Source organism: Pan paniscus, chromosome 9, assembly GCF_029289425.2.
Source record: "Pan paniscus chromosome 9, NHGRI_mPanPan1-v2.0_pri, whole genome shotgun sequence".
NCBI classification, from domain to species: Eukaryota; Metazoa; Chordata; class Mammalia; order Primates; family Hominidae; genus Pan; species Pan paniscus.
Genome location: NC_073258.2, coordinates 75744294 through 75758405, shown reverse-complemented (window position 1 = coordinate 75758405; position 14112 = coordinate 75744294). Strand labels below are relative to the sequence as shown.

Sequence of the window (14112 nt, the reverse complement as noted above, 5' to 3'; positions counted from 1 at the left end):
AGAGAAGTGATCTTTCCAAGTTCACACAGCTGAAGTGAATTATTTAAACCTACAGTATAGTTCTAAGGCCTGTGCTCTTTGCACCACAGCATACTGATCTAACTTACTCTACTCTGCCATAGAACAGACTCAAAACATCTAGGAAAGCTCTGTCTATCTGAACACATAATGAAGGCATAAACAAGAGAAAGCAGCACTGTCTGAAAAGCAACTTGCTTAAAATTTCCACTGCCAAGAGACCAGATGGTTTCTGGGACGTCTAGTTAGGCTAAAAATACCCGCACCCACAATGAGTTTGATTTACAAACAAAGAAAAGTAGGGTTAGCCAGTATAAACATGCAGCTGGAAAGCTAGAAGATTTAATGCTTACAAAACACTGCTTAAAGGGTTTCAAATGGCCATACAAGATATAAAACGTTAGACAGCTTATGCGCTCAATTGCTTGCTCATTACTCTCTCTGTCTCTTACATACCTACGCCATACTTGTTTCTTAAGGGTACCTTCAGGTCTGACAGAGCTGAGTCCCACCAAGAAATTAAGGTTGGAGAGGACCCTCCTGCCAGTCTCTGGCCTGAAAGACCCTTCCCACCCTCTCCATCCTGTCACACACACACCTCTCTCTCTCTCTCTCTCTCACTCACACACACACACCCTGGAGTGAAACCCAGAAGCTTCTTTAGACCTTGGTGCAGCTGCTATCCACCCAGAAGTTGGTAATATTTTGTTACACTCTGGGTTATCTGCCTTGTCTATACTAGTATTCTTTTTATTTTTTTAGGTGTACGATGTAATGGTTTTTAGTATATTCAGTTATTTAACCATCACCACAATTAATTTTAGAACATTTCTGTCACCTCAAAAAGGAACCCCATACCCTTTAGCTATCACCTCAAACCCCACTTCCTCCAGCCCTAAGCAACTACTCATGTATTTTATGTCTCTACGCATTTGCCTATTCTGGACCCACACTTGTATTCCTTTACTGATGGATAGGAACACTTGTTTCCATAGCTCTATTCCAAAAGGCCTAACATAATGCAGAAGGATTTGAGTTCTCTTAAATGAGAAATAACTAGACAGATTCTCACTTTTCTCTGTAGCAACCATGTATCTTTTTGGAACAATGGAGGGTATAAATTATTTTTTTTTAAAATGGAAGGAGAGCAGCCTTCTGTTGCAAAGATAGATAATTTCAAAACACATATTTAAGTGCAGGGCCTTTTGTCACAGAGCTCTGATAACAACAGAAAGAACACAGATTTGGAGTAAAAAGAGAACTGGGTTCCAATTCCATCTCTGTACTCTAATGAGTTGAGAGGTTCTTGGGTGAGTCACTTAACCTCTCTGAATTGCAGCTTCCTTTGCTGTAAAACAGTGATGTTACACATTTTGCAGGATGAATATGAGAATTAAATCACATGAGGTATGCTAAGAACTCAACATGGCAGAGAGCCCAAGGAAGCACTGGGAAAAGGCTAGCTCCTGACACTACCCCTCACCAAACTTCCAGGCCTTTCTGAAGACTATGAGAATATTTCTGTTCTAAAATGGCAGAGACATTACTGACGCTTCTACCACCATTCTCCTTAAGCTCCACATTGCTTCTCCTTAAGCTATCTTCCTTTTCCAGCCATATTCCATTACTTTTAATAAGATTTGTCCTCTTAATAAGCAGGCTGGTAAACACTTGACTTGTTCCAATTCCTGTATCCCTCCCCAAACACACACACACACACCCCAGGCCATCATCAAGCCTTGCTGTTTCAACTCACTGCTTCATCATCTTCTCATAATCTCCTCTCCCTCAAGCCACTGTTTGACTATTCCCCACACACAACTTAAGTCTGATCTTTGTTGTTACAACCTCCTAACGGCCCCCACCCCCTTTCTTTTCATGCCCTGGCCTCATTTCCTCCATCCTTCAAAACTCTGGTTTAAGCCACCTCTAGATATTTCCATTTTAGAGGAAGAATCTTAAGAAATCATAGAGTAAACCCCCCTGCCCTAGCTTGTAGGTAAGGCATACCACTCTGCAATTTTACCTAGATGAGACTGAAGGAGAGCCAACTGATTTTACTCAAGGTCACAATGCTACTTCTTCCCTAAAACTCCACCCCTTAGTTCTCTGCATCTGCTTCTTTTCCTCAATCCTGAAGCTAGTATTCCAATATCACATCACTTATGCATCTGCTTGGTTTCTGTTACCTGAATGCTTCTGTATTTCATCTGTGAATTTTAAGGAAGGGTACCTATTTCCCAGAGGGCCTTCAGATTTCAATTCACTCTAACACTGGCTGGACATGTGTTTAGTATCTCTGACTCTGTCAGTAAGTCTCTGTCTATATCTGTCCTTATACATACACTGTATAGAACGCACAGCCACTTTAAGTCCCCTGATGTGCCACACTCGGAGCCACCAGAGACTCAGGCTTAAAAGTATCTGCACGTTAGAAAACAAAACAATGTAGCTATGGTTAATTTCTACTAAGTAGAACACAGATCTTTCTTTTATAGCATCTATAAAAAGTATCAATATAAACTATTGCTAAAGCATTCAAAGGCTAAAAAGCAACTTCATAACATAAAAATTTTATCAATGTGGTCACTAGACTTCCCCCTAAATCCCATATTAATCCTATGGAATCTAATCTAAAAAACAGCCATCAGCCAGTCTAAGCTCCTAGAGCCCTCCCTCCTAGAGGCCCTCTGCTGCATGTTTGACAATCAGTTCTGACAAAGCCCCAGTTTAACCTACCAACAGGCACAAGGCCTGTCTTATTCAAACATTCCACAAATATTTACTGAGCCCTTACTAAGTGCCAGACACTGTACTAAGTATTATAATGATGAACAAGATGCTATCCCTGCCTTTGATGAGTTTAAAGTCTAGAGGAGAAGGTGAACAGAGGCAGCATGAGGATCTATAAGAAGGTATGGAGTACAGTAGAAAGAGCAGTAAACTCAGAGCCAAGAAGCCTCAGTTCTAACTCAGTTTCCTCCTGTTTTAGCAGTCTAAGATTTGGCAAGCCATGTTCTCTCTCTTGGCTTTAGTCTTCCATTTATAAAACAAATGGACTGAATAAGATGATATTTAAGGTCCTTTTCAGCTACAAGAGTCCATGTTCCAAGAGAAGATAAAAATTGCAGCAGCAGCAGCAGCAATATTCACTGAAGACTTAGCATGTGCCAGAATCTTGCTAGGAACCATTTACTTAAGATTCCATTTTGTATGAAATGGCATTACCGGCATTACTACATCACTTTAAAAAAAAAAAAAAAACTGGAAAGAAGACTGGTTTGATTATGTTTCTTTGTATGGTTATACTCTATTTACAAGAAGAATCTGAAGTGATTTACAGTAAAAATACATAATGACAAATAAAGACATTAAGTAATCCATGTAAGAAGGGTAGAGCAGAAATTATTTTTTAAATAATTAGGCAACAGAGAGAGCTCCTGTCTCAAAACAAAACAAAAACAACAAACAAACAAAAAAGCCCCAAAATGAAAGGGTCTGGGTGTGTATTCACAGGAGCAGCAAGAGAGACAGATCTACTAAATAATACCGGTGGAAAGGAAGAGTTGAACCCTAGAGATAAGGGTGAGCAATACCAGCTTTAAACAAAACAGGAAATGAACTGGGGTGAAGATTGTTTCTTTGGCCAGACACAGTGGCTCACACCTATAATTCCAGCATTTTGGGAGGCTGAAGCATGAGGACTGCTTGAGCCCAGGAGTTCAAGACCAGCCTGGGCAACACAAGGAGACCTCGTCTCTACAAAAAACATTTTAAAAATTAGCCAGACATGGTGGCACACACCTATGGTCTCAGCTATTCAGGGCTGAGATGGGAGGATCATTTGAGCTCAGGAGATTGAGGCTACAGTGAACCATGATTGCCCAATTATACTCCAGCCTGGACAACAGAGTGAGACACTGTCTAAAAAAAAAGAGTGTATCTTTACATCTGTATATTAAAACAGAGCACGGCATGTAGCAGCTGTTCACAAAATGTCTGTTGAATGAATGTATGCATGAGTCCTCCTTCTTTCCTCCATTTCTTCTTTGCTTCCCTTCCTTCCTCCTATCTATTCATCTTTCCTTTCCTCCACCTAGCCCTTCATTATCCTTCTAGCACCCATCATCTATCCAATTCCCTCTTCCTTTCCTTCCCAGGGCCTACAAAGTCTAAAGGATCAAGAGATTCCTTGACAAAGGTCTTAAAAACTTTTCAGTTTGCTCTCTTGAAACCTATAAAGATGTATTTTAGGTCTAGGCATTGAAAAGAAAATCAGTTCTGCCCTCACTTCCTACTAAGTCCAGAGGGAGAGTCTGTGCATATTGTCAGACTGAAGAAGACTTTGTTGTTTCCTCCCAAGATAAAAGGGTCACACTTTGCAGCACAGCAATTAGCACAATCCTATCCTGAGGATGTCAGAAAAGGGGTGTTACTTTTCCTGAAAAATTCAGGTCAGCCCTTTTTCCCTAGTCCATATTTGAAAACCAATTCCCACCTCTTTTCTCCCCTTCCACCTCCCCACCAAAGTAGCCACAACAAATACCTTTGCTCCCCCAGTCCCTTTTATCTCATACCCCAAAACCAAAGAACCCTGACTGAATTCAGCATCAGTCTCTTACCCTGCCAGGAAAGCTAAGGAGTAGGAGTTGTTCTTGGAAACAAATGCCGAGCGATGTGTCTGTGTCATCTGGCCTCGAGAAGGTTCTTCATTCTCTGAATCTGAGAGACGTGCAGGACACTGGCAGGGAGACAAGGGAGACAACACTGTCCATTTGGAGTTCCCAAGGCATCTACTCTAGCTATAGGTTCAAATCTCTTTCTCTATGTCGCTTCTCTGTGAGCTCCAACCTATGTTTCCAACTGCCTCCTGGAGATACCAATCTCAAATGTGGTTCAAATTCAATATATCCAAAATCAAACTCACTATATTTCTCTTCTGTAAGCCCCATCACCAACCCATCTAGAAAACTAAATGCCATCTATTTCTGTCCCTTACTTCTAATTCATAGTAACATTTGGATAGTGGCTTTAGGTACTCCAACACTTCTAAATATTTTATTTCATTTACTGTTTATGTCACTCCCATTAAAAGCAGGATGATTATCTGTCTTTTACAGATAGCAAACTGAGGCTCAGAGTAGTTAATTTTCCTGGAATTACAGGGTTAATACATGGATAAAACTAGTTCTTAAATTAAGAGCATTAGTCTCCAAATTGTCTCCATGCTATTTCCACTCTATTCTATTCTACTTCTAGAAAGTCTCTCAGATCTAACTCTTCCCATTTATATTCATGGTCATTGCCTTACCTTAGATTCTTATCATCTTTTGCCTGGACTACTGCAACAATCTACTTACTGGTCTCATTCTCTTCAGGCTTTCTTCTCTCTAATACCCTCCACACCATCAAGAATTATCTTTCCAGCAATCACTCCCCTGCTTAACTGCTGGTGACTTCAGGGTAAGGTCTAAATGCCTCAGCCTGATACTACAACCTTCACAAACTAGACTTAACCTTCTTTCACAGCTTTTCCCCTACCAGTTCCCACACATGGAACTCCCTGAGCTCTAGTACAACCAAACTACTTTTTACTCTCCACACGTACCACAGTCTTTCAAAACCTCTATCTACCCATTGGGATATGCTACACCCTTTGCCTAAAATTCCATCTGTGCTCTCTGCCTATAAAATAGTAATTGGCCTTTCAGAGTCATCTAAAATATCACTTTTTCTGCAAAGGCTTCCAAATTATCCTAGAGTTAGTTTTTCCATCTTGTTTATATCCATTCATTTATCGTTGTTTTACTTTGGAGTCCCTTTTTAGAGTCTTTCCAATTACATTAGAAACATCTTAGAGGTATGTCTTTAACATATAATGTAATGAAGTTTTGCCTCATTATTAAACATGAGAGTCTTTTTCTTTTAATGGATAGCAACAAATCACACTGAACTGTAGCTTCTTATTTAGGGATCTGTTCTGCTTTATGCAATGAGCCCTGTGAGAGCAAGTGACCATCTTTTTAAAAAATTTCCAATACTGTTACATAGTAGATAAATAAGAACTGTCTGCTCAGCTGATGATTAACCAATTATCTAATGATCAAATGATTATCAAATTAAGAGTTGTAGATGTAGGCACGCAAGGCATCATATGGCTCCGAGTACCCTGCATGCCTGAAATGCTTTGTTTTTCTCTAGGCTGACACAATAGACTATATTTCCTAACAGTTGGCCTTTGAGAGAGATTTGAAGAATTACAATTTACAGAGAGGCCTTTCAATTTTGTAGGGTATCATTCCTCAGAGAACTCTGTTGTACAAAATATTCAATGAAGAAACTTTAATAGCACCAACCCATTATCAAATTTTATATAATATTCTCTTCTCAACTCTAGAAAAAAGATAAGCTTTGATACCAATAGACTCAATAGGGAATAATGGCAATTTCTGTCTATATAAACCTCTCTTCATAATTAAATCAGTACCAAGTAAAAAGTGTTCAAATCCTAGCTCTGTCAGCTATCACTGTCACTGTGGGTTAGTTGTTGCTTTATCTTCCTGAGCCTCAGTTTCCTCATCTGTAAAATAAAGACTACTCTACTATATAGATTGTGACAGGCCATTAAAAATACCTAGCGTACATTAACTAACAAGTAATAAGTGCTCAAAAAGATAGATTTTATTTGTATTAACTTCAAAACTATTAATCTTTTAAGAAAAATTTCCGTTTTATAACAGATATATGCCAAGTTCCTTTTTTTTTTTTTTTTTTTGGAGACCGAGTCTCACACTGTTGCCCAGGCTGGAGTACAGTGGCACGATCCCAGCACACTGCAACCTCCGCCTCCCGGGTTCAAGTGATTCTCCTGCCTCAGCCTCCTGAGTAGCTGGGATTACAGGTGCCCACCATCACACCCGGCTAATTTTTCTATTTTTGGTAGAGACAGGGTTTCACCATGTTGGCCAGGCTGGTCTTGAACTCCTGACCTCAAGTGATCTGCCCGCCTCGGCCTCCCAAAGTGCTGGGATTACAGGTGTGAGCCACCGCGCCCAGCGCCAAGTTCCTTTCAATTATTGCAAAATAAACTACATTACAAATATATAACTAATTATTCAGACAAAAGCTCTCCCACCCCTCTACATTTCTATTCCCAATATTTACCCCTCATCTTTCATCTTTGATAAAAATAAGCCCCAAGGTACTATGGATTCCTAAAATGGTACAAAGCATGCATAAATTAAATCCTTGCAGTGACATCTAAAACAATGTTGTACCTAAAAAAAAGGAAAAGAAAGATAATACTCAAAGTTGGCAAGATGTGAGGAAATTAGTTTAGTACTCCTCACATACTACTGGTGGGAGCATAATAAACCTATAATAAATATAAACCTTCTGGAGGGCAACTGTAATAAACACCAAAAATGTTAAAAAGAACACTCTTTTTGGCCTGGTCACTCTACTTCTAGTAATTTATTCTAAGGAACTAATAAGAAAAAAATGAGACAAATGGATTCCATCACAATGGTGTTTAAGATAGCAAAATATCAATAAAAGATTACTTAAATAAATTCTACAGTCAAGAATATTATAAGACCACTGAATAATGATGTGGATTCTTTATTTACACACACAAAAACAGGCCGGGCATGGTGGCTCACACCTATAATCCCAGCACTTTGTGAGGCTGAGATGGGTGGATCACTTGAGCCCCGGAGTTCAAGACCAGCTTGGGCAACACAGTGAGACCCTGTCTCTACAAAAAAAAAAACTTAAAAAAAAACTAGTCAGGCATGTAATAGGCGCCTGTGGTCCCAGCTACTTCAGAGGCTGAAGTAAAAGGATCACTTGAGCCCAGGGGCTTGAGGCTACAGTGAACTATGATCACACCACTAACACTCCAGCCTGGGTGACATAGTGAGACCCTGTCTCAAAAAAAAAAAAAAAAAAGGCAAGAAAGAAAGAACACCTACAATTTATTTGTTTGTTTGTTTGTTTTTGAGACAGAGTCTCACTCTGTCACCCAGGTTGGAGTATAGTAGCGTGATCTCAGCTCACTGCAACCTCCACCTCCCGGGTTCAAGCAATTCTCCTGCCTCAGCCTCCCAGCCTCCCAAGTAACTGGGACTACAGACACGTGCCACCATGGCCAGCTAACTTTTGTATTTTTTATTAGAGAAGGGGTTTTGCCATGTTGGTCAGGCTGGTCTTGAACTACTGACCTCAGGTGATCTGCCCACCTCAGCCTCCCAAAGTGCTGGGATTACGGGTGTGAGCCACCACGTCTGGCCAATACCCACAACTTAAGATGAACTAAAACAGGTTATAAAACAGCATCTAGGCCGGGCGCAGTGGCTCATGCCTGTAATCCCAGCACTTTGGGAGGCTGAGGCGGGCGGATCACGATTTCAAGAGATCGAGACCATCCTGGCTAACATGGTGAAACGCCATCTCTACTAAAAATACAAAAGATTAACTGGGCGTGGTGGCACGTGCCTGTAGTCCCAGCTACACAGGAGGCTGAGGCAGGAGAATCAACTGAACCTGGGAGGCAGAGGTGGTAGTAAGCCGAGATCACACCACTGCACCACTCCAGCCTGGCGACAAAGCGAGACTCCGTCTCAAAAAAAAAAAAACAAAAGAAAAACAGTATGTATACTAGGTTACATTTTCTGAAAAGAAAAACAATATATGGTGTGTATTTATATGTTCTTAGAAATGAACGTATCTATATGTTCTATATGTTCATATGGTACATATCTATAAGGATATGTATCAAAACGTTTATAGGGCTCATTTCTAGGTTGTGGGATGACAAGTAATTTTTCCCTTTTTGCTTTCTAGTCTTTAGTATAACCATAACTGCTGTATCAAATTGTTTTCTAATAATTCGCATTATTGGATTAAATGTACCATAACAAATTGTAATAAATTAAACACTGTGCTCACTTTATTTCTATTCTAAAAAAAAACAGATGATAATCTGCTTCTAGAGTAAGCTCCTTCCTCCTTCCATTCAAATTTAATTTCATAAACATGTATCAAACACTTCCAATGTGCAGGGTACTACAGGAGATTTAAATGGATAAGACATTTCCTATACTCAACAAACTTACAATCTAGTAGAGAAACACAAACACAAAAAACCATGATGTAAAGGAAAATGACAGAACTCTTGTAAAAGTTACAAAGTGGGGGTTTGGGGGAGTGGCTGATAGAAGTGGGGAAACAGAAGAGGAACTCCTATAGGCTTCATGAATGTGATAGCTTTTGAACTGGACATGGAGAGAGAAATAACCTTCCAACAGGTAAGCTGGATGGCATTTCAATGAGATGAAAATTGCAAGAGCAAAGACCTTGAAAAGGGAAAGCACAGTGTATGTATTTGGGGGAAAGCAAATATATACTCCTTAGAGTTTTGGGGTATAAGCAAGGATGAAAACATAAGCTAGAATCACACTGAGGGCCTAAATGTTGGGGTGAAGAGTCTTCATTTAATTTCACAAGAAAAGAGGAGTCATTAAAATTTGGGGGACAGGAGAGTGAAATGATCAGTCTCGCTCTAATCACAATAGTTTCTATATAAAAAAATAATCCTTTGGTCAGCTTTCTTAAGATTCTTTTGGGTCTCAATTTGAATGTAGTCTGGCCAAACTAAATGGAATTATTTGCTCAACACTGAAAACTCTTAAATTAGAGCCATTTAAAAGTCCTCCAAAATATAAAAGCAGCCCAGGCACACTGGCATGATCATGCCTGTAATCCCACACTTTGGAAAGCTAAGGTGGGAGGATCCCTTGAGCCCAGGAGTTTGAGACCAGCCTGGGCAACATAGGGACACCCTCATCTCTACAAAATAAAAAAAGTAAAATAAAAATTGACCGGCCATGGTGGTACACAGCTGTGGTCCCACCTACTTGGGAGGCTGAGGAGAGAGAATTGCTTGACCCTAGCCTGGGTTGTCGAAACTGTAGTGAACCATGACTGTGCAACTGCACTCCAGCTTTGGCAACAGAGCAAGTCCCTGTCTCTAAATAAATAAACAAACAAAAAAAAACTATATAAGAAAACAGAAAAAAAGGCAAAAATCACAAAAATCTAAAACTTGACACATTCGTAGGTCAGATTTTATTCAATGCATTTGTAAAACTGGCTGTTATCAAGAACAAATCAGAATTTGTACTTTCTGATTCCTTTTAAGATTAAAATTAGGTGGATGCACTTGATTTCTATTTCAAAAATGGTAGTGGCAAATGCAAAAATAATTAGAGCAATTTCCTAGTCTTGGTATGACCTAGGAACAACAGGTTATTTCTATCAAAGGACCATAGTTAAGGGTCAGCTGTCTCTATCAAGGCTAGTTTATCCTTCTGGGTTGTTCTGCCTGAGGACCCTAATAGGGTAGAACTGTCAGGGTGAAGAGGGAGAGCCACGGTCTTCCGAGACTACAGACCACAGCTGGAGCTACTAGTCATACAACATACTACATACACGAGACCATCATAGAGCTTATTCTTGTCTAGCTAAACTGTAGCCTCTCTAGTAGCAGTCTTTTTTGCCCTCTGTGGTTTCTAATGTTCAGAGCATTAAGAGTACACACACACTTCATGCCTGTAAACTGAATCTTTTGGAAGGTTGAAACCCTGTAAAATCTAAGTGGTTGTTTTTAATAATTAAATAATAATTATTATTATAACTAGAATCAGAAGCTGCACATGTATGTGGCACTCAGCAAACACTACTGTCCCAAGAAAGCTTAAAGAATTTCCTTTCTAAGTTCAGGAAAAACACCTTTGCAAAAATAAAACCAAGGCCGGGCAGTGGCTCACGCCTGTAATCCCAGCACTTTGGGAGGCCGAGGTGGACAGATCACTTGAACCCAGGAGTTCAAGACCAGTGTGGGCAAAATGGTAAAACCCTATCTCTACAAAAAATACAACTGGGTATAGTGGCACAAGCCTGTAGTCCCAGATACTTGGGAGGCTGAGGTAGGAGGATTGCTTGAGCCTGGGAAGTTGAGGCTGCAGTGAACCATGATCACACCCCTGCACTCCAGCCTGGGCAACAAAGCAAGACCCTGCTCCAGAAAAATAAAAATAAATAAACCCAGAAGCACAAAGAAATTAAGTAACTTGGCCAAAGTGTACAAACAGTTACAATGCTGGGACCTGTATAAGAGGTAGGCTGCTGATCCAGAGATTTTTTTTTTGCCTCCACTCTGCTATCTTGCCTGTCATTATAGATGGTAAAGCTTTATCGATTCCAGCTGACCAGACAGACAACCTGAAATATTAACAAGCCTGAATCACAAAATATTTTAAAAGATAGGAGTCTAAAGATGTGCTAAGTACATACACAAGCAATATATGTCCAATCCAGTATGACTTACTAAAGAAATAAAACTCAATTGTGATTATCCATTTGGGTATAATTAGTGGATCCTCCAAAAGTGCTTCCTTATGTAAGTTAAATACACAACTTGCAACCTTTTCTAGTAATTTACTTGGTAAATAAGTAATGAAACAAACTCAGGCAGGATTTGGCCCAATTAGAAGTCTAATTAAATATAGACTAAGTATCTAAACCTACCTTATATCTACACTGTGCTGCTTAGGGTATTACAACAAATAAAGGAAAGTAAAATACATGCTTTAAGAAAATCTAGTTGAGGACAGAAGACAATGTACAAATCTTAAATGTCAAATAACGCATAAGTCCAAATAACAACATACATATAAATCTAATCACAAGTAGTAAACTATACTAGGTTTTTCCTCTCACTCACCTGCTTTTCCCACTGTTCCTTAATCTTCCCACAAGTCTTAATATCCCATTCAAAAATTATTTTCTCAAGCTGTGGCCTGGACGTAAGTTCTTCACTACTCTTAAGCTGCACAGTCACTGACTGTTACTGGTCTCACAGTTTACCAACATAGGTCTTTCAGGTCTAGGTCACCTGGGCTAACCACTGATTTTTGAGGCAGGTATCCATTAAAAAGGTGATTTACTTACACGTTCCAGATTTGTTTTCAGTACTAATGGTTCATCTCTTTTTTTCTGTTCATCCATTTTCCTTTTCCCTGTTTCTGTATCCTCTGGTAACAGCTTGTGGATTTGATCTTCAGAGGGTTTTTCCTCTTGTAACTTTTCTTCTCTCAGCTAAAAATATAAATTATGCAAACACAGTAGTTTTAGGCAACTCTAAACTTAAAAACATATTTTACTCTGTAGTTTATTAGAACAAACAGATCACATGGCAGTTTTGAGACTGTTTTTCTTATCAGCTATAGAGCCCTCTTGATTTCTAAGTAAATCTACTTTTACTTGGCTCTTGCCAAACATACTCTTCAGGGCTAAAGATTTAACTGCTCTGCATTCTTAAGCAATATGAAATCATAAAAGCTAAGATAATACACATTATCAAAAAATAAAGTATAGTCACATAGCCAAAAAGGGCTAAGCCTGAAAATCTTCCTTATTCCCATAAGCCAGATGTAACTGCATTGGACTAGAAGAAGAGCAGAGATGGCCACAGAAAGCCAGAGAAGCTGGACGAGGCCTCCTTGGCAACAAAAGAATGACTTAAGGCAGTTCTAATGTCCTACATTTTTATGCTCTTATCCTGCAGTTACAAGATAAGTCAAGATACACGGTCTACAAAGAAATTTTGTTCTAATTTTATAATAGTAGAGATGGGGTCTCACTATGTTGCCCAGGCTGGTCTTGAACTCCAGGGCTCAAGCAATCCGCCTGCCTAGGCCTCCCTAAGTGCTGGATTACAGGCATGAGCCACTGAACCTGGCTGTACAAAGAAATTTATGGCAGAGAGATATGCTCTTTATTTTGGGGAGGTGGCATGGCATTATCAAAATAGCATGGGCTTTGGAATGAAAACCTTGGTGACCGTGAGCAAAGGAAGCATCATTTGCTTGTCTTCAAAAGAGGGATAGTGCAACTTAACCTGCAGGAGTAAATGAGATAACAATATAATAGTATTTATTAACAGAGTCTTGCTGTGTACCTATAGTACATCAAGATTCCATTTCTACTTTTTTTCTTTTTCACTGTCTAGAGTTTTAATAACATTTAAATAAGATGATGTATATCAAAGCAATTATAGGCTACTAATATTTTTAATTATTCTTAAGAAAAAAATTAAGCTAAAGAACAAATGAATATTTTTGATAGGCTGCTGCCTCAGGTTTAAAACAAAACAAAACAAACACACAAAAACAGGAAAAAAAACCCCACAACAATAAACAACAACAAAGCCTTAGCCTTATGTTTCTGATTTCTATAGGTCTGATTTTTGTAAGCCTGAACTAATCTTTAAAATATTAGTCTAATTCATGAGGTTATGAATATGCAAAGAACACCAAACACAATGCTATGCCAGGAGGAGATTAAAATAAAAAAAAAGTACCGGCAACTCTGCCCAATCCAAACAGGAACACGGAGGAAAGGAAAGCAAATCCATAGCTGGGGAGAAAACAAAACTATAGTCTACACTAACTGCCCACATAAAAGATTTAAGGTCTTCTGAAGATTTTAGATGAGAAGACCTTATTCAACAACTTGACTACAGGCTATACAAAGGGGTGGTTTACTTTTAGAGGACAGAGGAGCATAATGGTTCAAAAGAGAACAGGTTTTAGCATCATTGGAATTATCATTTACTGAACTCTATGTGTCAGGTGCTTAGCCAAGCACTATGTCTATATTATCTCACTTAAGAAAACTAAGGTTTAAGTGTTAGGTAACATGTTTAAATTCACACTGCCATAGGCATGGGGATGGAATGCAAATCAAGGTCTATCTCAGCAGTTCTCAACCAAGAATTATTCTGCCTCCCTCCCCAACTTGCCAGAACATTCGGCAAGTCTGGAGACAATTTTGATTGTCACAACTGGGGAAGTAGAGTCTGTGTGCTACTAAACATCCTAAATGCACAGGATAGCCCCCTCCAATATATACATAAATATTGCTATTTTTAAGAAAACTAAATATTACATTTCCTGTTTTATATATCTTAGTGTTATTTTGTTTGGTGCTTAATGGTGTTAACATACTATGTTCTCTGGCTTTTCTAGTGTT

The 14112-nt window shown here is 39.1% G+C and overlaps 1 protein-coding gene across 1 annotated transcript in view; it reads right to left on the bottom strand.

Moving 5' to 3' along the window:
- The window catches only part of RNF169 (ring finger protein 169), an 87442-nt gene that overhangs the window by 19726 nt on the left and 53604 nt on the right, over positions 1 to 14112 (bottom strand). Inside the window, exons 3-4 of the mRNA XM_034933378.3 lie at positions 12031 to 12177; positions 4641 to 4759 (exon numbers count right to left, since the gene is read on the bottom strand). Of these exons, the coding sequence (XP_034789269.2) occupies positions 4641 to 4759; positions 12031 to 12177 (266 nt within the window). The remainder of the gene's footprint in view (positions 1 to 4640; positions 4760 to 12030; positions 12178 to 14112) is intronic.